We start from the raw sequence: 25,550 nt of genomic DNA, 5'->3' as shown, positions 1-25,550 counted from the left end.
TGTCATTGGAGGTCCGAGAACACTGCTGCTAAGTCCGTAACACGTGCCGTAATTCTTATGTCTCATCCAAAGTCCGTCCAGTCTTTCTGATTTTGGTAACAGTTTCTGTTAATCATAATTGGGCCAGTTTCTCCTTTGTTGAGCAAACCTATCCTTCAAGCTGTCACTATTAATATGAAACAGCTTCTCTAAATCTTATTAAATTGCAATGTACCTTCTTTCAGGCACTGCTGGATGTAATCGAATATCTACCAATCTCCAGCTATTCCATTTATTTCCAACTATTTCTTCCATCTCATTTATCCTTTAATTACCTGGTGTGGGTAACCGTTAGAGTCAAAGGAATGTAATGAATGAAGGAAGGCCCCGTCTCTCTTTGGGGGAGGAATCAAAACAATATCAGGTCTATGTGTCTAACATACTGAAGGAAGAAAACTGGGCCAAGCTGCAATTTTTACCTCAAGGTCGTGAGTCAGTCAAGTCCAGAGTAAAGTTGTTTTTTTGTGTGACTGAGCAGTTTTGTTTCAATTCCGTGTGGACTCGTCTATGCCCCCCCACACACACAATCATGGCTGTGTGCACGTACATACCCACCTATACACACATACACGCCCCGGAAAATCTGCATCTCCTTTTAATTTCCAGATAAAATTGGACCCTGAGGAACTCATTACCAAATAGAGCTTTCAGATTTACACTTTAAAATCTTAGATATGAATTCCTTAATCTTATGGAAAAGCAAGGGAATTATAAGTTTTTTTGTAAGTGCGTGAGAGCAAGTATGCAAACAAAGCCAATCACTTTCAGCATTTGGGCAAATCCAAGAGCTTTCACAGTAGCTGGAGATTATCAACAAATCCCACTATCATGTGCATATGTCAATATGTGTGTGCACAGTATAAAATGTCCCGTAAAACACACTCATACATAAACACCATGTGTATTTTGTCATTGGCACACCTGCATGCTCACTGCTGGGGCAGGGACTCGTTCAGATTACACACAGCATGTTCCAATACTCAATAAACCCAAACACTAGAGTGATTCCACCTTTTAATTCTGGGCAAAAATTAGGATGCACCTGGGGCGCCTAGGTGGCTCAGTCGGTTGAGCGTCTAACTCTTGATTTCAGCTCAGGTCAAGATCCCAGCATCATGGGATCGAGTCCTGAATTGAGCTCCGCACTGAGTGTGGAGCCTGCTGAAGATCCTCTCTCTCTCTTTCTTTCTCTCTCTCTGCCCCTCTGCCCCTTCCCCCCACTAGTGCTTGCTCTCTCACTCTCTCTCAATTAATTAATTAATTAAAAGAAATTAGGATGCACCTGATAAATGGCACATATTTACATCAGAAAATCCAGGAAAAGGAATCCTCCTACCCCCTGCCCCGTGCAGGAAGCTGGGGCCTCTCCTCACCTCCCCAGTGGCTCCCCCTGGAGGTCACCTGGCAAACATCCATAGAACATGAACACTAGTCGGCAACATCACCGAAACATACAAGGTAGGCCCTCTAGCACTTTCCCTGCTGCTTCACATGACAACGTGGGTAAACCGAGCCAGTCTCCCTTGAGCAGGAAAGAAGGTCTCTCAGCACATACAGTATGAGAACACATGATAAAAGCCCTTTACCAGAGTCCTACCAGGGGGATTCACCTCCTGGCGTGGCTCCCAATAAAGCAGTGCCTCAAATCTCATCTTGCTCTTCTCCAGGCAAACCTTCTGGCAGGACACAACCACCCATCAAACCACTGCTGTGTGATTTTGTAGCAAAACCATTTCATGGTTTTTGGTTTGGTTTTAGTTTTGGATATTTTTTGTTGTATTTTTGGTTGGTTGGTTGGTTGGTTGGTTGGTTGGTTGGTTTCTGGAAACAGACACAAAAACTGAAAAAAAGAGAGCCAGAATAATCGTGGACACTTCTGCCGACAACACAGCCCCAGTCTCAGCTCAGCTGTGGTGATCTGTGAGCCCCTTGGCAGGTCTTCCTGACCACCCCTGGGCACTGAAGATGAAAAAAAACCATTTCTTTCAGGACAGTGGATTCTCATCTGCTTTGCTCTTTGCTCTGAAACCCATTCTTTTTACATCCTGCTCATCTCATAACCACCCCTGGCTCCCAGACTTAACACAAATAATTAACAATTCCTACCCAGTTCTGTGCCACACATGTAGTAGTTCACAGAGTAATTGATCCTTCTCGGTCACATATAACTATCTCTGCAGGGAAGGATTCTGTTTTGTAAACTGTGGTTACCCTAACTAACCACGACATTGACTATTTAATTGACTGTGTGCTCCCAGGGAATAATGCAGGAGTATGCTCTCTCCACACCAACCGAGGGCCTGATATGAAGTATACGTGGCAGTGAAAATGGGCAAAATGACTCTGAAGTCAACTTAAAAAGTTTAGAACACAAACACCTACTATGCCTTTTCCAAACTTGTTTGTGCGGATCCCTGAACCCTGTCCTCCTGGAAGAAAAGCAATTGATTTCTTGGATTACTCCCATCCCCAAAGCCTCTTCATGCAAAAGCATTTGAGAGTACCCAGAAGCACTCATTTCTGTCCCCTAACACTGACAGTTCCTGGTGAAACAAAGGCCAAACCAATCAATCGCTGGGGGACCACAAGCCAGGACCCCCACCACAGAGCAGCCCTCGCTCCCGGCTGTTTGGCCTCATCACCTGGCCTGGAGGATGGCTTTGTAAAGTCTACACTTCTTGTGGAGCCATCAGCTAGACACAGAATTTCATGTGAGCTAGATATCACATAAGTTAAAAAGATAACTTTAGAGACTTCTTTAGAAAGTGGGCATAGAAAGGTGCTTACCTTAGCGGTGAGTTCCTTCAGTGACAAGTTGAGGGTTTTTATCCGTTCCCGGAGGCTGGAAGAATTAGAAAGAAGACATTGGTCTTCTTGGGATCATAGTTCAATACCACCAAATACAGGAACACGGTGAAACAGTGAAACTTCCATCAGCCCAAAGGCTCAACAACAGTGGGAAACATGATGCCAGATTGGTTCCATTTGACTGTGGAATTAACATGTTGCTAGGAAGCAGATTTCTCCTCTCTAATTACACTCTACTTTGGCTAGTACTAAAATCTGTTATTTCCGTAGTGCACATCTCCATACTGCATAGATAGGGTGAAGGAACAACCCAGATGTGCTCCTCTTAGCAGGAAAGAATGAAAATTTACACAGGATGGTCTACACAGGGTAGCATTTCACAGGCAGTAATCAAATATGATCTATTCAGCTACACTGTGCAATCCAACAACTATGCACAGAGCACTGTGTTTAGCAGTGAGGTGGAACATATAGGAGATACGTGTATTTAAAGGACATCTGACATAGATTATCCTCACTCTCTTTAGGCTTATCCCTTCTTCTTTTTTCTCCTAAGCACTATCCACCTTGACACTTCTGTTATTCAGGTAATTTCTCTCTACCCCCACGGGAATATAAATTCCACCACCGCAGCAACTGTCAGTTGGGTTCACACCCGTATCCTCAGTGCTTAAAACAATTCCTGCAGCGTATAAGCAGGCATTCATTTGAGACCTGCAGAATGAATAAATGAAGGAATGAATGAAACTAAGTATCAGACCTTATTTCCAATGTTGTTACCAAAAGGGAGGAAGTACACCCAGACAATCAACTCCAATATAAAACAAGATGAAAAATTACTATTGAAAATAGAAATCCAGTGTTAGGGGGCGCCTGGGTGGCTCAGTCGGTTAAGCATCCGACTTCAGGTCAGATCATGATCTTGCCATTCTGAATTCAAACCCCACATCCAGCTCTGTGCTGACAGCTCAGAGTCTGGAGCCTGTTTCAGATTCTGTGTCTCCCTCTCTCTTTGCCCCTCCCCTGCTCACACTCTGTCTCTCTCTCTCTCTCAAAAATAAACTAAGAAAAAAAGAAAGAAATTAAGAAAGGGAGAAAGAAAGAAAGAAAGAAAGAAAGAAAGAAAGAAAGAAAGAGAAATCCAGTAGGATCAAACTGTTACATAAAGATTGTCACAGGCAGATACCGTCTCCAAGGGCACAGTGGAGACAGTAAGTTAGGTAGCGATTTAGGAAAACAAGTGATTAGGTGGAAAGCTTCCTGGAAGAGGCAGAAAGTGCACTGGGCCTCAGGGGGAAAAGGGAAGGATGAAACTCCAGGGAACAGATGAGGCCAGCTGGACCATACGGTTCACAGAGGTGAACTGTGATGGATGAGAAGGGGAAAGACTGTTTCTGAAGGGAGGGAGGAGGGGCAAGGACAGAAGGGAAGAAGTCTGTCCGCATCTGAGATGTGTGCTTACTCGGTTAGGAAAATAAGTGGGGGAAACGCTAATGTTTGTTTAGTCTCAGTGGTGGGTAAATGAGTGTATGTTACATTTTCCAATGTGTTTAGAATATTTACAGTCAAAACAATCCTTAAAGGAATATCAGGGACTGGCTCTAGTCAATACTGAAGGCCGGGCGAAGGAGTTCTGAGCTTTATTCCACAGGCAGTGGGAAATTACTGCAGTTTTGAGCAGGAGAGCAATAAGAAAGAAATGGGGCTTTTCAGGAAAATTAATTGGGCAGCACTGTGAGAGGGGGTTTGGAGGGAACACTGAACCGGACAGACCAGGCAGGCACCTTCAGCAGAAACCCAGCTGTGAAGCCGAAGGGTAGGCACAGAGCATGGAAGTCAGGAAGGGAAGGAAGGCCTGGAACCTTTCATTAGGTTGATGCTGAAAAGCGTAAGCTCTGGAGCTTTTTGCTCATCATTCATTCATTCATTCATTCACATACTCATTAATTCTTTCAATATCTACTGGGCTCCTAGTAAGTTAGGAACTTGGAGCATAAAGACATGGTTCCTGCCCTCAACAGCTCACTGCTTCTCAACAGTAGCCAAAAAAGAAAAAGAAAAAGAAAAAAATTAAAGAAAAGAAAGTTACAGGTACTAGAAGAGCAAAATGGTGAGCTGCGAAAGTGAGAAGGTCAGGTTTCCTGGGGTGTGTGGGGGGCGGGGGGTGGCGTTAGAAACAGCTGCTGCAGCAGGGGTTGCAAACGATGACAGGCAGGTTGCCAGTCTGCCTGCCTGCTGCTGTTCTTCGGCTGTAAGAACTGGTTTTGAAAGTTGTCACCTCCACCATCTGTGACTTCTCAGTACAAGCAAGTTAGTGCCCACTGCAAATGCCCTAGAACTGGGGCAGGCCCATTCTAAACAAGTCGTCCCCACTTTAGACCTCCGTCCAGCAGAGGAGAGGCACCCAGGCCAGCCGGGGTCGGAGGAGAGCTGACAAACAGCAGGGCACCAGGCAGCAGAGTTTTCTGAATCCAGGAGTCACGATGTGACAAAAATCGGTGTGGGAACGGTGGGAAGGCGCGTGTGGAATCCTCCCTGGAGAATTCTAGCCGGCTGGATGCGGACTGGCTCTTCTGAAGGGAGGTAAGTTTGGGTGGCATGCTAACACAGAGGGCAGGGAGAAGATGCCCCTTGAGATGCTGGGGACAGAAGGGCAGAGGGTGCCAAAGATGTGCCTGGAACGATTCTGCCTGATTCCAGAGGCAGCACCAGCTTCCTGCTGCTAATGTCTGCTGTCTGAACTTCCAACCTGCCGAGGGCGGAGATGCACTTTCCCTCTCCAGGCTCAGGGGAGCCCATTCAACTAATAACTTTTCAGCAAACGGTTCACCACGAAATTGATGCTGCGCGAGCATTTAACAGTATTTTATAAGGAGGTGTTCCCAGCCACACACACAGACCAGTTCATGCATTAACAATGAAGACAGATAGGTATCGGGTCCACCTGCTGACCCTGAAAATGTAGCTAACCAAGAGGCAGTGCCTTTAGCTACTGCTCAATAGGTCAAGCAGTAGCCTTCCAGGGGTTGACACAGTTCGTTGGTCTTGGCTCAGCTCTGGTCCTATCCCAGAAAGAAGATGAGTCTCCTCTCAAATATCCATGTTAGAGCAGGGAGGCAGTGATGCGGATAATTGAATGCATTGTTTCATATTTGATTTGATTTATATTTAATTTATTTAATTTATGCTGTATTGCTTTTTGCAGTAGATTTACCTCCCTAATTAAGTTTTGCTCAGGCTAATATTAACATTGGTTGCATCCCTGGGGATGAACGCAATGAAATGAAAGCAATGGGGGGGACAGAAGAATGAATAATCTACACACCAGGCTAGTGGTTTTCAAGCTATTTTTAGTAGCAGAACTCTTTCCAACAAATGTTACATAGAACCATAATATATAAAATACGCAACAGGAGATCCGTTCTGATTGAGGGTGGGTGTCTGGCCTGGGGTACAAACGATGTCACAATGACCCCACACACTTAGTGTTCTACCATCACCCTGTGGCCCCTGAGCCAGGATTCCAGGAGCAGGAATTCAAATTGAAAACCACCAAATTAGAGAAGTTAAATGTTTGCAAACAAGAGTTACATGTACCTCAATGATTAAAACTCATCCCCATGTTTGTTTCAAGCTTGTATACTGTTAATGACATTAAGAACTGTCTTCTCAGATGCAATTACACTGTATCCTAGAAGCACATATACCGTCTCCACAAACAACGTTTTAACAAACACACGAGACCTCACTTACTCAAATGTATCTTTTGTTCAAAGCAGCCATGCTAGGAATAAGAGCGTCAAACATTTATTGAGCGCTTACTACGTACCAGGCATTTCTCCATATTCCTCACACACATTAGCATTTTAAATTCTCACAACTCCGTGAAGGAGGCACTATAACATCTACATTTTCAGACAAGAAAACTCAAAGAGAGATGTAAGTACCTTTCCCAGGGTTAGCCAGCTGGTAAATGGGTCAATGATGACCCAAGCAGTCCCGCTGTCTATTCTCCCGACCGCTAGCTAACTTAACCTGTACCACCTCTCCTGGAAGCCGTTGTGCTTATTCAAACATGCTCTCATTGTCCAGACTGGCGTTTAGAATCCTACTTTATTATTTTTTTATTTTTTTAATGTTTATTATTTATTTTTGAGACAGAGCATGAGTGGGGAAGGTGCAGAGAGAGAGGGAGACACAGAATCCGAAGCAGGCTCCAGGCTCTGAGCTGTCAGCACAGAGCCTGACGCGGGGCTCGAACCCACAAACTATGAGATCATGACCTGAACCGAAGCCGGGTGCTTAATGCACTGAGCCCCTAGAATCCTATTTCAGAATTACGTTAAATTAATTGACAATGCAATCAATATCATAATTTGTGAATGCACATTATTCTTCACTCACAAACTGGTGTTTAAATCAAATGACCAAAATTCACCTTCAACACATGAAGCCTCAGAAAAATCAAGACTGCTGGCAAGAATGTGCTGCAGAGAAAGCACATCAGGGGCAGATGGGTCCGGAGCTAGTGGTGGCAAAGGGAAATCGAGGGCAAGGAGGTCAGTGTTGAGTGGACTGTGTTCCCCGCACCCCAATTCATTAGTTGGTGTCCTCATCACGGACTTTATTTAGAGACATGGTCTTTACAGAGGCGATCAAGTTAAAGCAAGGTCATTAGGGTGGGCCCTAATCCAGCATGCCTGGTGTCCTTATGAAAAGGGAGAATTCAGATACAGACAGACACACACAGAGAGGTGACCATGTGAAGACACAGGGAGAAGACAGCCATCAAAAAGTCAAGGAGAGAGGCCTCACAAGAAGCGAAGACTGCCGACACCTTGATCTTAGACTTGTAGCTTCCAGAATAGTGAGACAGTGGATTTCGGTTATTTAACCTGCCCAGTGTGTGTCATACCTTGTTAAAGTCGCCCAAGCAACCTAACACAGGCGGGATTTTCAACTTTCAACTGAAATTAACACACAATTAATCATATGTATTATTAAGATCATACATACTGGGTCCAACATGAAAAAAAGTCACTTCCTTATGTAGCAGCAGGCAGACAGCAGACAACATGATAGCTCTTTTGTTTGCTTCAGATTAACAAATGGTTTCATGCTCTTTTTTTTAATAAGTTTTAAAAAAATTTTAATGTTTATTTTTTAAATTTTTTAATGTTTATTTATTTTAATATTATTTATTTTTGAGAGACAGAGTGTGAGTGGGGGAGGAGGAGAGAGAGAGAGGGAGACACAGAATGTGAAGCAGGCTCCAGGCTCTGAGCTGTCAGCACAGAGCCCGATGTGGGGCTCGAACCCAGGAACCGCGAGATCATGACTGGAGCCGAAGTCGGATGCTCAACCGACTGAACCACCCAGGGTGCTCCAGTATTTATTTATTTTTGAAAGAGACAACAAGAGAGAGAAAGAGAGAGTGGGGAAGGGGCAGAGAGAGAGGGAGACACAGAATCCGAAGCAGGCTCCAGGCTCCCAACTGTCCGCACAGAGCCCGACATGGGGCTCAAACCCAGGAACTGCAATATAATAACCGGAGCCAAAGTCAGACGCTTAACCGACTGAGCCACCCAGGCTCCCCAAGACGGTTTCATTTTCAACCCACCCAAGTGGCAGACCGAGAGAGGTTACAGCAACAGACATATGCAGGATGTGAATGTTCTCATTGGTAGCGTGGGAACTACGGGTTTGAGGGGCAGCCATAAGAAAATTTCACATAAGAATGCCTTTGATTTAAAAAAAAAAAAATGATTAGGAGACCACTGGGTTAGTACAGGAGCTCACAAATAAATGCCTGAGCTTCAGGTTAGGGATGAAAAGGGGCTCCCTGAAACACTCCTACAATATCACGGGAATGCTGGTGTCAAAAATATCAGTAATAAAAAATTAGTTTGGGGACAGACAGATTGCTTTTCAGCAATAACTAGAAAGGGAAAGGGAATGGGAGTCAACCATGGTAACTAATCTAAACAGTACAAGCCAAGACTGGTCAAGGGCCAGGAGGAGGCGTGTGCGGGAGACCCTCAGCCCAGTAATCTGGGTTCGATGACTCAGGGTGAGAAACAGTTCTAAGGAAGAGCCACCCGTGCCGCTGCCACTCTGGCCCGTGGACACCGCCTCTGAAATGCCGCAAAGGCCTGTGAACTGGTCCCCCCTTCGCCCTCACCACTGATCAACTCAGATCCTGCTCCCGTACACCCAGGGAAAGCCGAGGACCAACGCAGCCGCCTGCCATCAAATCTCTGACCGCCTCTCCCACAAGGTCCACTTCGCTGGCTCTGCCCCGCCACAGAGGCCTGACAGCTCCTCCAGTCCGCCCTGGCGGGGGTGGGGTGCAGGCCCCTCTGTCTGGACGCTCCCACTGCCCCCTTCCATCTTACCCCCTCAGTGAGCCCAGCCTGACTACTCCACGTCAGATTGCAAATTCACATCCTCTCCTGTTCCTCCTCAACAACAGCATTTAGTACCTCCTAACCCACTGTGCAGTCTACTTAGTTATTATGTTTATTGTTTCTGCCTTCTCCCACTAGAAAGAAAGCTGCACAGGTGCAATGATCTTCTGTGGATGGCACATAATGGGCGCTCGATATTTGCTCCCTGGGTGCTAATCACCTTCTTGTCTTCTTCCTAAGGAATACAGTAGTCCCTGCCTTGTTTGTGGTCCACCTTCCACGGTTCTAGTCACCGGTGGTCAACCAGTCTGGAAGCAGGCGACGCTCCTTCTGAGGTCTCGTCAGAAGGTCAATAGTACACTAACCGCTACGTCACAACACCTCCATCACCTGCCTCACTTCATCCCATCACGGAGGCATGTTTTCATGTCACGTCATCACAAGAAGGGGTGAGTGTAGTACAAGAAGATATTCTGAGAGAAAGACCACGTACACATAACTTTTATCACAATACATGGTATAATTGTTCCATTTTATTATTAGTTATTGTTGTTCATTATTAGTTATTGTTGTTAATTTATAACTTAAACTTTATCATAGGTATGTATGTAGAGGAAAAAACACAATATATGTGGGGCTCAGTGATACCCACGGTCTCAGGCATCCACTGGGTGTCTTGGAACGCATCCCCATGGATAAGGGGGGCTGTGGTAGGTGAGGCCTCGTGGGAACCCTCACCTCTCTCAGAGGCACCGTCAAAGCAGGATGGTGGGAGGTTCCACCTCTGTCCTCACTTCCACTACAGTCCCATCATCAGTGAAGATTAAAGGCCATGACTGATCTTGACCGTCCTGCTGTAGGTGGAGCTTTATATGAGGAAGAAGAGGTTTAAAACCCAGCGTCTAGGGGCACCTGGGTGGCTCAGTCGGTTGGGTGTCTGACTTCAGCTCAGGTCATGATCTCGCAGTTTGTGAGTTCGAGCCCTGCGTTGGGCTCTGTGCTGACAGCTCAGAGCCTGGAGCCTGCTTCAGATTCTGTGTCTCCCTCTCTCTATCCCTCCCCCACTCATGCTCATTCTCTCGGTCTCTCTCTCAAAAATAAATAAACATTAAAAAAAATGGGGCTCCTGGGTGGCTCAGTCAGTTGAACGTCCAACTTCAGCTCAGGTCATGATTTCACAGTTCATGGGTTCGGGCCCCACGTCGGGCTCTGTGCTGACAGCTCAGAGCCTGGAGCCTGCTTCGGATTCTGTGTCTCCCTCTCTCTCTGTCCCTCCTCCATTCATGCTCATTCTCTCTCTCTCTCTCTCTCTCTCAAAAATAAATAAACATTAAAAAAAATGGGGCGCCAGGGTGGCTCAGTCGGTTGAACGTCCGACTTTGGCTCAGGTCATGATCTCCTGGCTCGTGGGTTCAAGCCCCATGTTGGGCTCTGTGCTGACAGCTCAGAGCCTGGAACCTGCTTTGGATTCTGTGTCTCCTGCTCTCTCTCTCTGCCCCTCCCCCACTTGTGCTCTGTCTCTATCAAAAATAAATGTAAAAAAAAAATTTTAAACCCAGCATCTGTTCGTTAAGATCTCCATCTCTTAGAACTTTTCCTAAATTCCATCTCTTAGAACTCTTGCTCTGTTTGACTTGTATCTTTTGGATAGTTTCTTTTCATCGACTGTGTATGGGCTGTACAGTTTTCCACAAAAATTCATATCTTGAAGTCCTAACCCCCACCCCCCCCCACACACACACATCTCAGAATGTGACCTTATTTGCAAATAGGATCATTGCAAATGTACTTAGTTAAGAGGAGCCTGTTGGGGGGGGCCCTGCTCCACTATAACTGGTATCCTTATAAAAAGGGGAAATTTGGACTCAAAAACACATACAGGAGGACAGTAGGGAGAGACACAGGAGAAGAACATCACCTACAAGCCAAGGAGAGAGACTTGGAATAGATCCTCCCCTCAAGGCCCTCAATAGGGCCAGCCCTGCCCATACCTTGATCTTGGACACCTAAGCACATAAACGTCTCTGTTTAAGCCACCCACCTGCAGTCCTTTGTTACGGCAGCCCTAACACACTCATGCACACTGGCATGGGGAGGGGGACGTGTGGAGAGCCAGAAGGCTGGAAGGACAGACCAGGGCTGTGCAAAGGGCACCCAGAGGTCTCAGCCTGGAGCCTGTCTCCAGCCAATGCAAATGAGTCCTCTCTGCGGCCAAGCTGCCAAGGCCAGAGGTTCACTCTGTAAAGCTCAGAGTGACAGTTCAGACAGCATCTTGCTCATCTTATTCAGAAGACCTATCACCACATTAGGTATCTATTTGCTTAAAGAATCCCACCCCATAGTCAAAGAGCAGCCAACCACAGTTCACTCGCTATTTCTCCAGACTTAGGGAGGCATATCTCAAAAGCCTTTTAAAGAAACTTGAAGCTGCACCCTCTCTTAGTAATACTTTCAATACTTCCCATAGATCCAGACATCAGAGGGCCCTGCCCTGATCCTCTCTACTCCTGGAGTGAAGCATCCACAAGGCCAAAGGTACTTGCCCTTCCAGAACTGGGCCAGGCAGCCAAGACCAGAAATGCCTTCCAGAAGAGCCTTGAGCCTGCTTCCTGCCAGGGTGTCTTCTCAAGGTACCCCTCTCAAAGGTGGAGCACGGCACAGGGGACACACCTATAGGCCCAAGCAGTGGTCATGCGGTGGCTACTTCGAAGGTATGGATATTTCTTGGACATGCAGGCTGAGTATCCACATGTGAAACCCATCAGAATCCCAGGGTGGAAAGATAGGGCCAGGGGGGCGTTCCCTTGGTCCCTCTTCCTCTGGGCCACAAACGTCAGGCAGGCCTGGATGAACTCCTGTGTGTTCGTGTCTTAGAGAAACTACCTCTCACTTTATGTGATATTCCTTTATTCTTTCTGCTTCCTCCTGTCGTCACCACCCCTGGCACCAGCCGTGGCCCTACATATTAGACTCATACTCAGGATGCCAAGCACATACCAGCCCCAAACATGAGCCTTTCAACCACAAACCCCATCCCTACTCTTATCTGACCCTTGCTGACTACAAGAATACTAATGATGCTCTGAGAATTCCACCACCCCACTAACTCTCTGCGAGACTTTGCACGAGTCGCTTTTTTCTGGAGCTCTATTTCCTTACCTGCAAAGCAAGAAAGTTGAGCCAAGTTATTTCTGAGAAACTTTCAATCCTACGATCTGAGATTCTTTTACTGTTCTGCCATTCAAGATTCTCTTACCAACATTATTTTGTCTGCAGAGAGCCAGAGAGTCTAAAAGACACAGAGGTTATATAAAGTGCCAGAGGACGTTAGTGACAGAGGCAGAAATAGAGGCCAGACATCTGTCATGTTTCAAAGCAAGGCACGGTTTTTCAGCTCTCAGAACAGAGTTGTGCAGAAAATCTGCCGCCTATTGGCAGTCACCTGTCCATCTCTTTGCATGTGTATACGTGGCCTGATGCTGAAGTTCCATTTTAGCAAAAAGCTCTGGGAAAGGAGGATTATCAATTTCATCTCTGAACAGCCTTCTCCCTGACCTCCTTTCTCTCTCCCCATTCGCAATTCTATCCCTTGTGTCTTGTTTAATAAAAATAAGTTAAAGAATGAGAGATTGTTACTACGGCAAGTTAGAAATGACATAAAGGGCAAAATGACAGCCACCCTCGCAAAGGCATTACTTGGGTCTTGAATTAAAAAAAAAAAAAAGTGCAGGAATCCGTTGACATTAACAGCCTTGCCAATTACTGCTCTGTCCTCTAACCTTCTGTCGGGGGCAAGTGGTTAAGGAAATGACAGCAAAAACAGCTTTAGGAAATGCAAGATTTTATCTCCTTGGCCTTTTCCTTCTTTGGACCCTTCTTGCCTCACGGTTGATAATGTCACATGTCATCAGTGGGACATACCCAGGGCACAGACAAAAAAAAAAAAAAAAAAAAAAAATGCCAAGAATTCCTCCAGGCTTCAGATGATCTCGGGAAGGCACGATAGGGCACATATACTCATCAGGAGCAAGCCATTCTTCAAGTCTGTAAAAGCTATGGAGCTGGTTACCTGGAACATTTACCCTTGGGGAAGCCCTCGTGGTGCAGTGGAGAGGGTTTGTGCCCAGGGGCCGAAGCTCTGGCAACCTGTGGCCATTCTTACCACCTATGGCACAGCACACAATTTCGGGCATGCTCAGTGGCAAGGACAGGAGCATGACAGCAGTGCCTGCTCACGTGACAGACACCCATATTCGTCCTGGGGACCTTGGGAAGAGTGAAGTCCAGAAAGATTTTTTAATAAACGGTTCATACAAACAACCATGACTGTATCAGCGTAAGAAAACAGTTTGAGTAATCGGACAGAAATCAAGCAAATGGTTTTTTAACCAGGGTAAAGTAAATATGTGTGATATTTCCCTCTCTGCCCCAAGCAAAAGAGATTAAGTGAAAGAAATGAAGAAAAACAAGCCACAGAAACACTCCAATGTTCAGTCCTTTGATTCGTTCTCTGGATATGGATGGATCTCATTAGTGACTCATCCTCTTACTGAGTCTTTCTCTGAATTCCGGGGATCCTGTGTCTCAGCTCTAATTGAAACACTACACTCTCGAGAGTTATTGTGATAAAGTCCGACTTCCCCAACTAACTGAGCAAACTGAGACGGAGATGTCGTATTTTGTAAGACTCTAAATTCTTAATAAAATGTATCTACGTAGCTTATATAAGTACTCCTAAAGGGGACAGCAGAGAGAGAACGAGCAAGAGCGCACAAGGATTTCCACCTTCTCGAGAAGACTTCCCGTGGTCAGTGGGGAGCTGATGCGAAGACAGGCAGCAGAGCCAACCAGCGCTAGCGCTGAATTCACTGGATTTGCAGAGCCTCGCGAATTTACTGATAGGAGTAAGACGGAGCGGATGTGCGCACGCGCGTGCGCATTCGCTCCTCGCCCGCCACCCTTGCCAGTTCCCGCCCCCACTGGGAGAGTGCCTGACACCACAAGAGTCACAGCTTGCCTCTGAGGCCAGGTCCGTTAACAATCGCATGTTTATTTCCAACTGATTAACCTGGTATTTGGCTTACCCAAATACTCCTAATGTTAATTCAAGCAGATCGTTCAGTGCTTCTCAAACCATCTTCCTCCAAATCAAAAGTGTAATTCATAGGCCAGAAGCATTTAGATTTGTAGGCATTTGTCTATCTGTAAGGGATTTTAAGCTGTCTAATGAAGAAGAAATGAGAGCGGGAGTCAAAAATATGAAAGCCTTACATTCAGATCTTAAATACTCTGCTCTCTACCCCTTCCTCTTACACACAAGGAGAAAATAAATTACCAGCCTTTTGAAGACTGGTAACCAAGTGGGCTCCACATTTTCAACTTTTATCATAACCCAAAGGTATTTAAACATTCAAAAAGATTTCAATTCTGGGCTATAGAGCTTTTCTCCACCAAACTCCTGTGAGTCTAATCCTTAAAAACATTACAGTGTGGTTCAAGGGGGAAATGAGGTTGCCTCTGGGTTTACTCTGTTAAGGGATTCAAAGGCAACTTCAGATTTCCATTTCAATCACCGTCCCCCTAATTCCAACTGCTTAATAAGTGACGTCTCATTGCTTTTTTAAAGAACTACCCTGAACTGCTTGCATTTCCATTTAATATTAACATTGCAAAATGTGTGCTGTTTTCCTAAATTTATAAACATGTATACTTTCCATAACGATGAAGCTTGTCCAAAAGGTTGTACTTTCTGCTTTGGGTTTATGACGCTTTTCTGAGTCATCTTTAATTATCTGCTGTCTGTCGAAGAACAAGCATTCGCACAGTAAAGCCTGCAAAACAGTGTAAACCTTACATTTCTCTCAGGCTCTTTCAAAACCTGCTGACCAAGCAACAGATCTGTCAGATGCCTGAAACTAGAAAATATTATATATTTTATTTCCTAAAATGTTTCAATGGGTAAACTAAAGATACACACATTTTACTAAAGATTTCAAAAATAGATTGTTGATGAACGAAATGAATGAACATCAGGAAAAAAATCCAGCTGCCTAAACAAGCGACTGAATAAAAAAATCAAACACCAATATCAATACAACTCAGAGAAAACTGAAGAAATTTGCCCAAAAGGATGTACAAAGTAGTCACGATAATGGCAGCCAAGACGAAGAGCTTAAGAAAAATGACCTTAATATATAAAGTGCAGAGTTTCTACAGAAACCTAGAGGTACTGTTTCGGGTTGTCCCAGCAGCCTAGGAATCAGCACAGAATGGGTTAATTAAATTAGTAATTAAATTAGTAGTTAAGAAGTGCTCTTAACTAACTAAACTGCCACTACCAATGAGCTGGCATTCCCAACCTGGGGCTATTCCCTACAGTCACTTGAAAAGGTTGTATCTGAGCAGAACAGAATTACCTTTCACTGGAAGTGCTTTCAACCTTCAGCTCAAGGTCTGAAGAACGGTCTAGGGGTGTGTTAAATTAACATGGAAGGGTCAGAATGGGGAACAGTAACGTGTAACCTACAAACAGGGAAACACTCTTGGGATATGTCAGGAATAAGAAAATCAGTGGAAAGGAATAGAAGATTGTAGGAGACACTCAAGTTACAAAGAAGTTAAGTACACAACAGTTCTCAAGGTGATCATCACGGAAAATAAAACATTGAAATTGACCAGAAGAGAAACTTTTAAAATAGGCCACATGCATTCAAGTATGCCGAGAGATGGCTCACAATCGCAATAATAGGAGAACTGGCTGCAATCACTTTAAAATGATTATCTCCCATCTTTAAGAATCCCTGGGGTTCTAGCTGAAAATAGTTACTCTGATCACTAAATTACAGAAGAGGAATGGATAAGTCTACAAATTACAGGCCTCCCAAGAAGAACCACCTAAGTGACGACCGACATTGTAAATTCCTTGAAGGAAACAAGGCACAGAGATAGAAAATCATACTAAACTTAATCTAGCACAAAATGAAGTTTTTTAAAAAATATCTGTACATAAGGGGAGATTCCTCCCCTGAAGTTCTCAAATACACTCAACAAACACAGAGTTTTTTGTCTTCTTGGAGTGAGTGGCCACTGCACCCACCCAGAGAGGTGGTAGTTTCTTTCAAACCCTTTCCTTCTTTTCCAACCCTTTCCTTCTCTTCCAAGTTGTGATGGGTATACTTTTCTCGTTGCATGTAATGATGACCTTCCAAAGGACACAGGAGTTGACGGCAGTGAGTTGCATTCCAAACTCTGAGCAGTAGCTACAATGTGGGTTTGGGTTCTAGCCCGCATCTAGTGACATGCTGGTCATTAGCACTGACTCGCTCAGAAAAGACAGAACTTGAACACCGTGCCCTGCAGATGGTCACAGTCTGCAGGGAACCTGGCAGGGGAACTCATCTGGGCGCCATTAGGAACAGAATGACTGTGTTTTCAAACTGTTTGTCTTAGCTGACTTCAAAAAATCTTAAAGTGCAAAAGTGTTCTAGATCCAGAAGGAACCTTCAACATTGGCTGGTTCAAACCTTCATTTTATAAACAAGACTTCCAGCGCCTGGAGGGCCAGGACTGGCTCCTTGCCCTCTCTGACCTGAAGCAGTTGGTTGCCTGTGTGCAGAGAGCTGTTTGCTCTGATCCCTCTCAGGTGACACCAGGTGATCTGTGGGGCAGAGAGACAACCATCACCAGTCTGGAATGACATCTATTCTCTTTTTACTTGGACCCACGGACCCATGCCCTGGCTAGCCAGACTTCTCTCCATTGCCTGCCTGGGCACTGGGTTCAAAACCCCAGTCTCTGCTGGGCTGTCAGTGTTAACCATCTCTCTCCCAGTCCCGCTATATCAAAGGTTGGCCAAAGATGTCAGAACATTGCTGCTGTGTGAATTGGGACCCTCAGCAGCCTCATATGCAAAATGCGCATAAAACGAATATATTGTCCAATATATCTTATAGAGTCACAGTGAACAAAATTAGCATTCTGTAAACACTAGCAATGTTAAAATTAATGTGTGATGATGATTACAGGTCTAAGTAAGAAAGAAAGACGTGATAAATATGAGATTTGAAAGGCACACCTACAGAGCAGTCCCAAACAGTGATGACACTGCTTTAGACACACGGCTACAAGGACACATCAATCTTGATTTGCTACTGTGCCACCAACTCAATGCACCGACTGTCTGGAAGAATACTGCCTGTCTCAGCAATTCCTGGGGAAAGCAAGGCATATGCTTTACAATAAAGAAAGAAAAGTCAGAATCTCCTGGACAGCAGTTCTAGCAACAACAGAGCCACCATTGCCAGAGGATTTCTTTTTTCTTTCTTTTTTCTTTCTTTCTCTTTCTTTCTTTCTTTTTCTTTCTCTTTCTTTCTTTCTTTCTTTTTTTAGAGAGAGAACGGAAGAGAAGGGCAGAGGGGGGCAGAGTGACCGAATCTTAAGCAGGCTCCGTGCTCAGTGCAGAGCCCTACATGGGGCTCGATCCCATGACCCTGGGATCATGACCTGAGCTGAAATCAAGAGTCGGAAGCTCAACTGACTGAGCCACCCAGGTGCCCCTGCCGAATGATTTCTAATGGATTAGTTCCATACAGCCACTGCTTTTGACAGACCTATCAGGTGACGGACAGAGGCAGAGAAGGAAGAAAAACAAAAACTAGACGGAGAGACTGAAGAACACAGCCACTCAAATGGAGAGAGGCTGGGAGACCTGAGGGGCTCTCCTGAAGCGTCCACGCTGCCCCACTTTGGGGCCACCTCACACAACCGCCCCAGCACACAGGGATGCACAGCCACCTCCCTGTACACACTCTAGGGATCCACCATGCTCCTCCTGGAAGGGTGTGGGAGGCTGTTTTCCAATCCAGGCCTTGCTGTTCACTGTGTCTCCTCACTCTGGTAAGAAATGTATCTGAGGGGAAAGTGGGACTATTGATTTTTTTTTTTCACCACTCAATTGCGAACCGCTGAATTTCACTATGTCAAGTCTGTCTTGAAAGGAACCGTGATATCGGCCTGGGCTGCTCACCGTGGACTGGGCAACAGGGATGTAACCCAGATGCCCGAGCTCCTGAACCGTCTGCCACCCTCACTGGAAAGCCCAGAGCGCTACACAACAGGGAGGAGGGAGCAGCCCTGGCTTGCCGCCCACGGCCCGTGCTGCCCAGTCATGCTGTCTGAGGTCCCGGGTGCACCAAGGTCCAGCCAGCCGCCCTGCAACCAGGGGTTGAGTTCGTTTCACAGTTTGTGCCAATGGTTTGTAAAACGATGTGACACATTTCTTCCAAATGCGCGAGAAACAATTCATCCATGAGCTTCCAGGACACATTTCACGTGAAGCATGAAAAATTCCAGGAGCTGAGGAATGAAGAACTCGACCACAGGCTAATAGGAGCCAGCCACGAGGATCTAAAGAATGTTAGGAAGTACCGTACGCAGCCCTCATGTCTATTGTTATCACTTGTGATTATTCCTACATTGCTTTATAGTTGGCCACATGCTGCTGGCCAGGGTCACAGCCCGACTCTTCCCTGGTGTGCAAGGCACACAGAACTACAAAGGCCGGGGCTGAGCTAATGGCACTGGAGAGAGATGAGCTATAAGTCGTGACCTTCCTCACTTTATGCCAAACAAACAGATGGAAACTCACACCCCACATACAGGGATGTGGCTCAAGGAAAACCCCAGAACCTGTCACATCCTTCCTCTCTGTGTCCCCATCCTTCTCCCCACCCACACCCCTCATATCCAATCCCATTACCGATAATGGAAGTGGAGTCAGTATGGGATGGAATGAGAAGGGATGGTTAATGTGGACAGAGAATCAAGCTCACTGGATAAAAGACATCCATCTAGACCTCTCCCAGTAAAGGAAATTTACAAGGGAAGACAAGGAGTATGTTTTAAGGGTTGGAATCCCAGGAATAAAGGAATTTCGGATGAACATATCTTTCCGGTGGCCCCTGTCCTTTATACATCCCTGCTCTGTCGGCTTCCACACTGTGGAGTCTCTGATTCCCAGGGCCTTAAAAATGTTCCTTGACCACTGAAGGAAAACCATTTTTGTTGGTTCTATCAAAAGGCAGCTAGGATACCTCTGAGAAGGCAGCTCTTCATTCCATCCTAAGATATTTGATCCAAAACGCAGACAGAAAATTCAGAGGGCCGCTTTGACTTCTATTAGAATGTCCAAATAAAAGCCACTGGGTCTCTGGTCCCCAGCATACAACCTTCTACTTCCAGTCCTTCCCTGACATCCTCCAGATGATTCCCAACAAGCAACGCTCAGAAACGATGGCGCCATGCAAGCACGCAGTCTCCACCAGTGATTTTCTCAGAAATGCCGATTGCTATCCTAGTTCCTTTTCAAGCTGAATGTGTAGTTTATCCAGGAAAGAAGCATATCCTTCCCTTTGAACTTGCACATTACTGAGTTGAGTAAATCAGAAACAGCTTCTTCCTAGACAGCACCCTGGGTTCTGAGCTGGTCTCTATGAAAAATCTTCACCGGTGATGATGATAACAGCTGTGATGTTGAGTGGTCTGTTTCTCCAGATATTTGTAACAATACCAGTCGCTACACCTTGTCTTCGTAAGACTTCAAGATTGGCCTATTTCACAATTTGTCAGCATCTCCCCATCTGGCCTAAGAAGAAACTCTTCTCATAAAAAACAAAGATGTTTGTCAACAAAGCTACTGATGCACGGAAGATCCATTCTTCTGGCTTGGGTTCCTATGAGATATGCCCGCCCCCCCAACCCCACCCAAGTCAACATCTTCTAAAAGAAAACCAGTATCTCATAGGAAAAACTAAGTTAACAGGATCATGCACAATTAGTTAAAAATACTAGACCAAGCACTCTCTGATCTATGAAGCCATATGACTGCACGCTGGCTCCTTTCAACTTCTCCATTTCTGGGAGTCCATGCTGCAGCCCATCAGCTTGGAAAAGGTGTGACTTCCTTCTTAAATGGAAAGCCCACATAATAACAATGATTTTTCCAGTTAATATTTTTGGCCAGGAACAGTGTGAAGCCTCACCTCCCTAGTGTGGAAGAAAGGAAGCTGATGGGTCAAAACCTGTACCTACACACCCCAAACTGCCCTAAGGCAGGGAGGAGCCTGCCTGTACCTCTGAGTAAATAAAGGAGATGCCAAGGGTCATCCAGATTATGTGATGCCCCAGGGTGGTCACCCTCCAGCAACACAAAACTCCGCTCAGTGCCGGCAGTGCTCTGAGCTCCTGATGAACATCCCAGGCTGAGAACTTGGGCAGAATAACAGACTAGAAATGAGAGGATCCAAGCTAGGGGCCCCGCTCTATCAGCCTACTGTACCATGGGGATCCTTGTTTTACACGAAGAGAAATAACTTCCTTGGAGCTCTGGAAAGAGACTGTCTTTTATTGGTTCGGACGCCACGGCCGCTGTGGATGTATACAAGGTCTCTTAGCAGCTGCATCACCAGGAAAACTTCTGGAGTTTTTGCATCTTCGTCTGTAACATGCCGACAAGGAGGGTGGCCCACCTGCCAAACCGGGATACTCTGATCACCACGAATTAGTGTGTGAGAAAGCACGTCCTCTGCATCTCTGTACAGGCCCAGGACACACCCTCAAGGGTGCTGCCCATGAATTCAGCTCAAAACACAGAGGCTTTGTGCCACACTGCAGCGGATTCTAAGTTAAGCACGCCCCAGGTCCGTCCCGCAAAGAGTCATCAGCTTCCGGGAGAGAAGAGAGGCATATAAGAAATCTCTGTGCTGTTAAAAGCAAAAGGAGAAATAAGTAGGACACATCTGGATGGCAGGACCAAAAAGGGATCATTTTAAGTCTCACATGTAAATATATGCATGTGTAAAGAGAATAATAAATTCGCATGGATATGTCATCTTATGCATTACACATGATACATGCATATAATGTATAATACAATGCACCTGTTACTATATGCATACAGATGATATATGACATACAAAGTATATACTATACATATTATATAGACTTGTACCTATGTATGTGTATGTACGTGTGTGTGTGTGTGTGTGTGTGTGTGTGTGTGGATACATAAAGATGTAGAATGACTTCCACAGGAAGCAGGAGTGGGAAAGATCCTTACAGGCTGAGGCAACAGTATAAGGATACATATGAAGGTGCAGAGGGAGAGCGCGTGGCATAGTCAGTGGTCAGTTTCCTTTAGTTGAAATTTGGCAACAATCCAAATTTCTTCTTCTCCGTGGGCATGAGTTAGATTCTGAAGGGAAGTATTAGGGCTGGAAGGGGTCCTGAGCACCTCCCTAGAACAGCATCCGGGGCTGGCTTTTCTTGGCTGGATAGGATGTGATATGTGTATAAGAGGGGACCATTATTCACTGAATAGTCTAAGACACATTGGGACAGGCAGTTTGAAGGCCTTCAGGAGCCTGAAATCCCATAATAAAAATGACAAGTGGAGGGGCACCTGGGTGGCCCAGTCAGTTGAGCTTCCGACTTTGGCTCAGGTCATGATCTCACAGTTCATGAGTTCAAGCTCCACATCGGGCTCGCTGCTGTCAGCACAGAGTCTGCTTGGAATCCTCTGTTTCCCCTCTCTCTGCCCCTCCCCCACTCATGCTCTCTCTCCTTCTCTCTCAAAATTAAATAAATATTTAAAAAATAAGTTTTAAAAAATAAGTTTTAAAAAATGACAAATGCCTGGGTGGCTCAGCCAGTTGAGTGTCTGACTCTTGATTTCAGCTCAGGTCATGATCCCAGGGTCATGGGATCAAGCCCCGTGCCAGGCTCTGTGCTGAGCCTGGAGCCTGCTTAAGATTCTCATTCTCTCTCTCTCTCTCTCTCTCTCTCTCTCTCTCTCTCTCCCCCTCTGCCCCCCTCCCCAGTTGCACTTTCTCTATATATATAAAAAAATAAAAAATATTTAAAATATTTAGGAAAAAAAAAACGATAAGCGGTAACCATAGTAAACTGCTATAAGAGCTTTATATGTGTTAGCAGCTGGTCCACATAACAGCCCTGTAACATAGGCGTTATTATTATCATCCCCTCCCCCAAATAATAAAGGATTCTAGCTGCCACGTGGCTGAGTGAGGATAATCAGATGGCGGAGTCCATGTTCTCAGCCACGACAGGCGGTTAGTTTTATGAAGCACTGTCTCCGGCAAACCAACGAAGCAGAACACGAATCGCCCCCCTTGCTCGACATCCACAGCACTTGCAGACCTCACTACCCAGCTGCATACTCATCCGGGCACTCCTCGGCTTTTTATCTAAAGCACGTGGATGTGCGAGTTCTGTCTTTCACCAAAATAGGAACATGACATTGAAGTATAAGACAGTGAAGTGCCTCTTGTGGGCACTGCACAATACAGAATACAGGCAAGATTCTCACTCCACAGGAAACAGATAGGAAACTCGGCTGAGAAGGAACAGACAGCAGCTTAAGTATCAATTTTGCCTCTTATTGGGACTTCCGGCAAATTGCTAACCTTGAACTTTGTTTTCCTCATCTATAAAGTAAATATGATAATAGAAGCAACTCATAAAGCTTAGCACGATGCCTGGCAAAGAGTAAGCGCTCAATAAATGCTAGCTATTATTAACAACCATGCATTCTTCCTGACGGAAACACTGTCATTGACTGAGTTTCCCCCTCTTAACGGCTCACCACCCCCCCCACCGCCCTCAGGGAGAGTATAGTTCACCTCTCTTCAGATGATTGTCCTCAGCCAAGACTGGCATCAGAATCTCCAACAGACCTCAAAGGGAGAGAAGATGCCCCTGGGGATAACTCAGTACACAGTAGAATGGGAAGGAATATGGGCATTTAGTAGGTTGGGTTGCTGGCCAGGTTGTAAAATACCTCGAAATACTCAGGTCTGCCCCACACAATGAAGAGTTCTCCTGTTCAAAATAATGATAGTGCTTCTGCTGAAAAACTACAGCCCTGCTCAGAAAATTCTTGTGTATGAGGGACAGCAGGCAGCATCAATCCCATAAACAGGTCAAGGAGGCAAGTGATCCGAAGTCAGTTAGGAAATCAATACCTCCTTACGGCGTCAGGTGGTTCTGCATGGAGGGGAATCTGGTTGGCTAAGGCCAGGGTGTCTTGCAAGGCCTTGCTGACCTCCTGCAGCTCGCCCAGGGACAGCCTGCCCACCAGGGCGGCCAGGTCGCAGCCCTGCCACGGGAGCAGCCGCTCTTGTTCTTCTATTTCCCTTCTCAGTTGCTCATCTTTTGATTCCAGCACAGACATTCTTGCTTGGAGAGCTTCGATTTCTTTCTGTAGAAAACGGAGAAACCAGATTTTATAAGTTAACCCTGCTCGTGGCAAACCGCTCTGCTGGTAATGAGTCCGTCAAATGAAAGTCAGCCATATGCATGAGAGCCGTGAAGCTCCCCTTCTGAGCCAGGCAGATTTTTGGAGGTTTGCTGAAGTGGAAAAATCACGCCAGCTTTGTATTTCTGATTAGTTGGCATAAGGAAAAACATTCTCTCCCAAGTATTAAATAACTATGGGGGGTGAGCCAGGAATTTGACTTGGAAGAACCAAGCAGATACATAAATGACTTACTTCCTTTCGGGCAGAAGAGCTACAACACAGAGCAGCAAACGTCATGTGCTTGAGGTACAAACTAAGCAGGTAACACAGGTCACAGACCGAAAAAGAAAAGCAGACAGTCTTTGGTCGGTCTGTCCCCAACCATGAAAAGTTAGTGTGTAGAGAAAGATTAAAAATCACAATTTCCTGGGACGCCAGGGTGGCCCAGTCGGTTGAGCTTCTGACTTCGGCTCAGGTCGTGATCTCGCGGTCCGTGAGTTCAAGCCCCGTGTTGGGCTCTATGCTGACAGCTCAGAGCCTGGAGCCTGCTTCGGATTCTGTGTCTCCCTCTCTCTCTGTCCCTCCCCCACTCACGCTCTGTCTCTCTCTGTTTCTCAAAAATGAATAAATGTTAAAAAAAAAAATTTTTTTTAAATCACAATTTCCTAAGTCTACAAGATTGAAAGAGCAAAGGGATGCTGCAGATAGTTTGATGCAGTCTAAGGTTCATAAAAAATATTAAGTAAATTTAATTTCCACTAATATAGCAAACCAAAATCCAAAGAATCTAGAGTATCATCCACTCTTGAGGTCAAAGAAGAAAACAAGCAGCAGGCAACTGAACACACATTGTGTGCACGGTGTTAGAGCACATAATCATCTCACAGCGCACAGTGTTCTGAATTTAAAATGAAGCTCTTTCCGTCACCACCCTCCCATGATGTGTGCATGGGTTTCTGGCTGATAAGAGCAGAGCGCTAATCCTGGGCGCCTCCCCAGCTCTTATCCACGTTTTCTTAAACCCAAGGTACAGATCACCTACAACTGCAACCTCCTGACCCCACTTCCAGTAGGGGGTGGGGGATAGACTCTGAGGCGGAGCTGAAGATCCACCCCTAAGACACGCTAAGAAGAAGACAATGTATGTCTCCATTGGTCCAACACTACAGTATTATTGCCATTGTTTCCCAGTTAAACTCCCCAACTCCGCCTCTGCCCAAACCCTGTTCCTTTCTTTCTTTCTTCTTTTTAAACTGTGGTAAATACATGTAACATAAAATTCACCACCTTAATCATCTCATTAAGATTTTTTTTTTTGAAGTTTATTTATTTATTTTGAGGGAGAGAGTGGGGGAGAGACAGGGTGAGTAGGGGAGGGGCAGAGAGAGAGGGAGAAAGAGAATCCCAAGCAGGCTCTGCACTGTCCACATGGAGCCCGATGCAGGGCTCGAACCCACAAAACCGTGAGATCATGACCTGAGCCAAAATTCCAGGCACCCCATCTTAACCACTTTTAATGCCAGTTCCGTGGTACTGAGTACATTCACACTGCTCTGCGACGACTGCCGCTGTCTGTCCAAGAGCTCGTTTTATCTTATAAACCAGAACTCTGTCCCCATTAAACTCCAGCTCCCCATTACCCTGCCTTCCCCCAACCCTTGGCAACCACCCTTCTACTTTCTGTGTCTATGAATCTCTAGAAACCTCATAGAAGTAGAATCAGAGTATTTGTCCTTTTGCTTATTTCGCTTAGCATCATGTCCTCAAGGTTCATCCAAGTTGCACCATGTGTCAGAATTTCCTTCCTTTTTAAGTCTGTACAATAGTCCATTGTGTGGATGTACCACATTTGATTTATCCATTCATCTACAGAGGGACACCTTTTGGCTATCGTGAATAACGCTGCTATGGACATCTCTTTGAGGCCCTGATTTCAATTCCTTTGGGCATCTACCCAGAAGTAGAATTGCTTCATTGTGTGG

At 45.6% G+C, this 25,550-nt stretch overlaps 1 protein-coding gene across 8 annotated transcripts in view; it reads right to left on the bottom strand.

The window, feature by feature from the left end:
- The window catches only part of DISC1 (DISC1 scaffold protein), a 353,788-nt gene that overhangs the window by 215,520 nt on the left and 112,718 nt on the right, over positions 1-25,550 (bottom strand). For 7 of the 8 annotated variants that reach the window (XM_053207444.1, XM_053207445.1, XM_053207446.1 and 4 more), the window contains 2 exons: positions 23,294-23,529; positions 2,827-2,881 (listed from right to left, as the gene is read on the bottom strand). In XM_053207444.1, the coding sequence (XP_053063419.1) occupies positions 2,827-2,881; positions 23,294-23,529 (291 nt within the window). The remainder of the gene's footprint in view (positions 1-2,826; positions 2,882-23,293; positions 23,530-25,550) is intronic. The other variant, XR_008292258.1, reaches the window with a different exon arrangement.

The sequence above is a fragment of the Acinonyx jubatus genome, chromosome D2 (genome assembly GCF_027475565.1).
Source record: "Acinonyx jubatus isolate Ajub_Pintada_27869175 chromosome D2, VMU_Ajub_asm_v1.0, whole genome shotgun sequence".
Taxonomy (NCBI): Eukaryota; Metazoa; Chordata; class Mammalia; order Carnivora; family Felidae; genus Acinonyx; species Acinonyx jubatus.
This window is presented reverse-complemented; position numbering and strand designations above follow the sequence as displayed.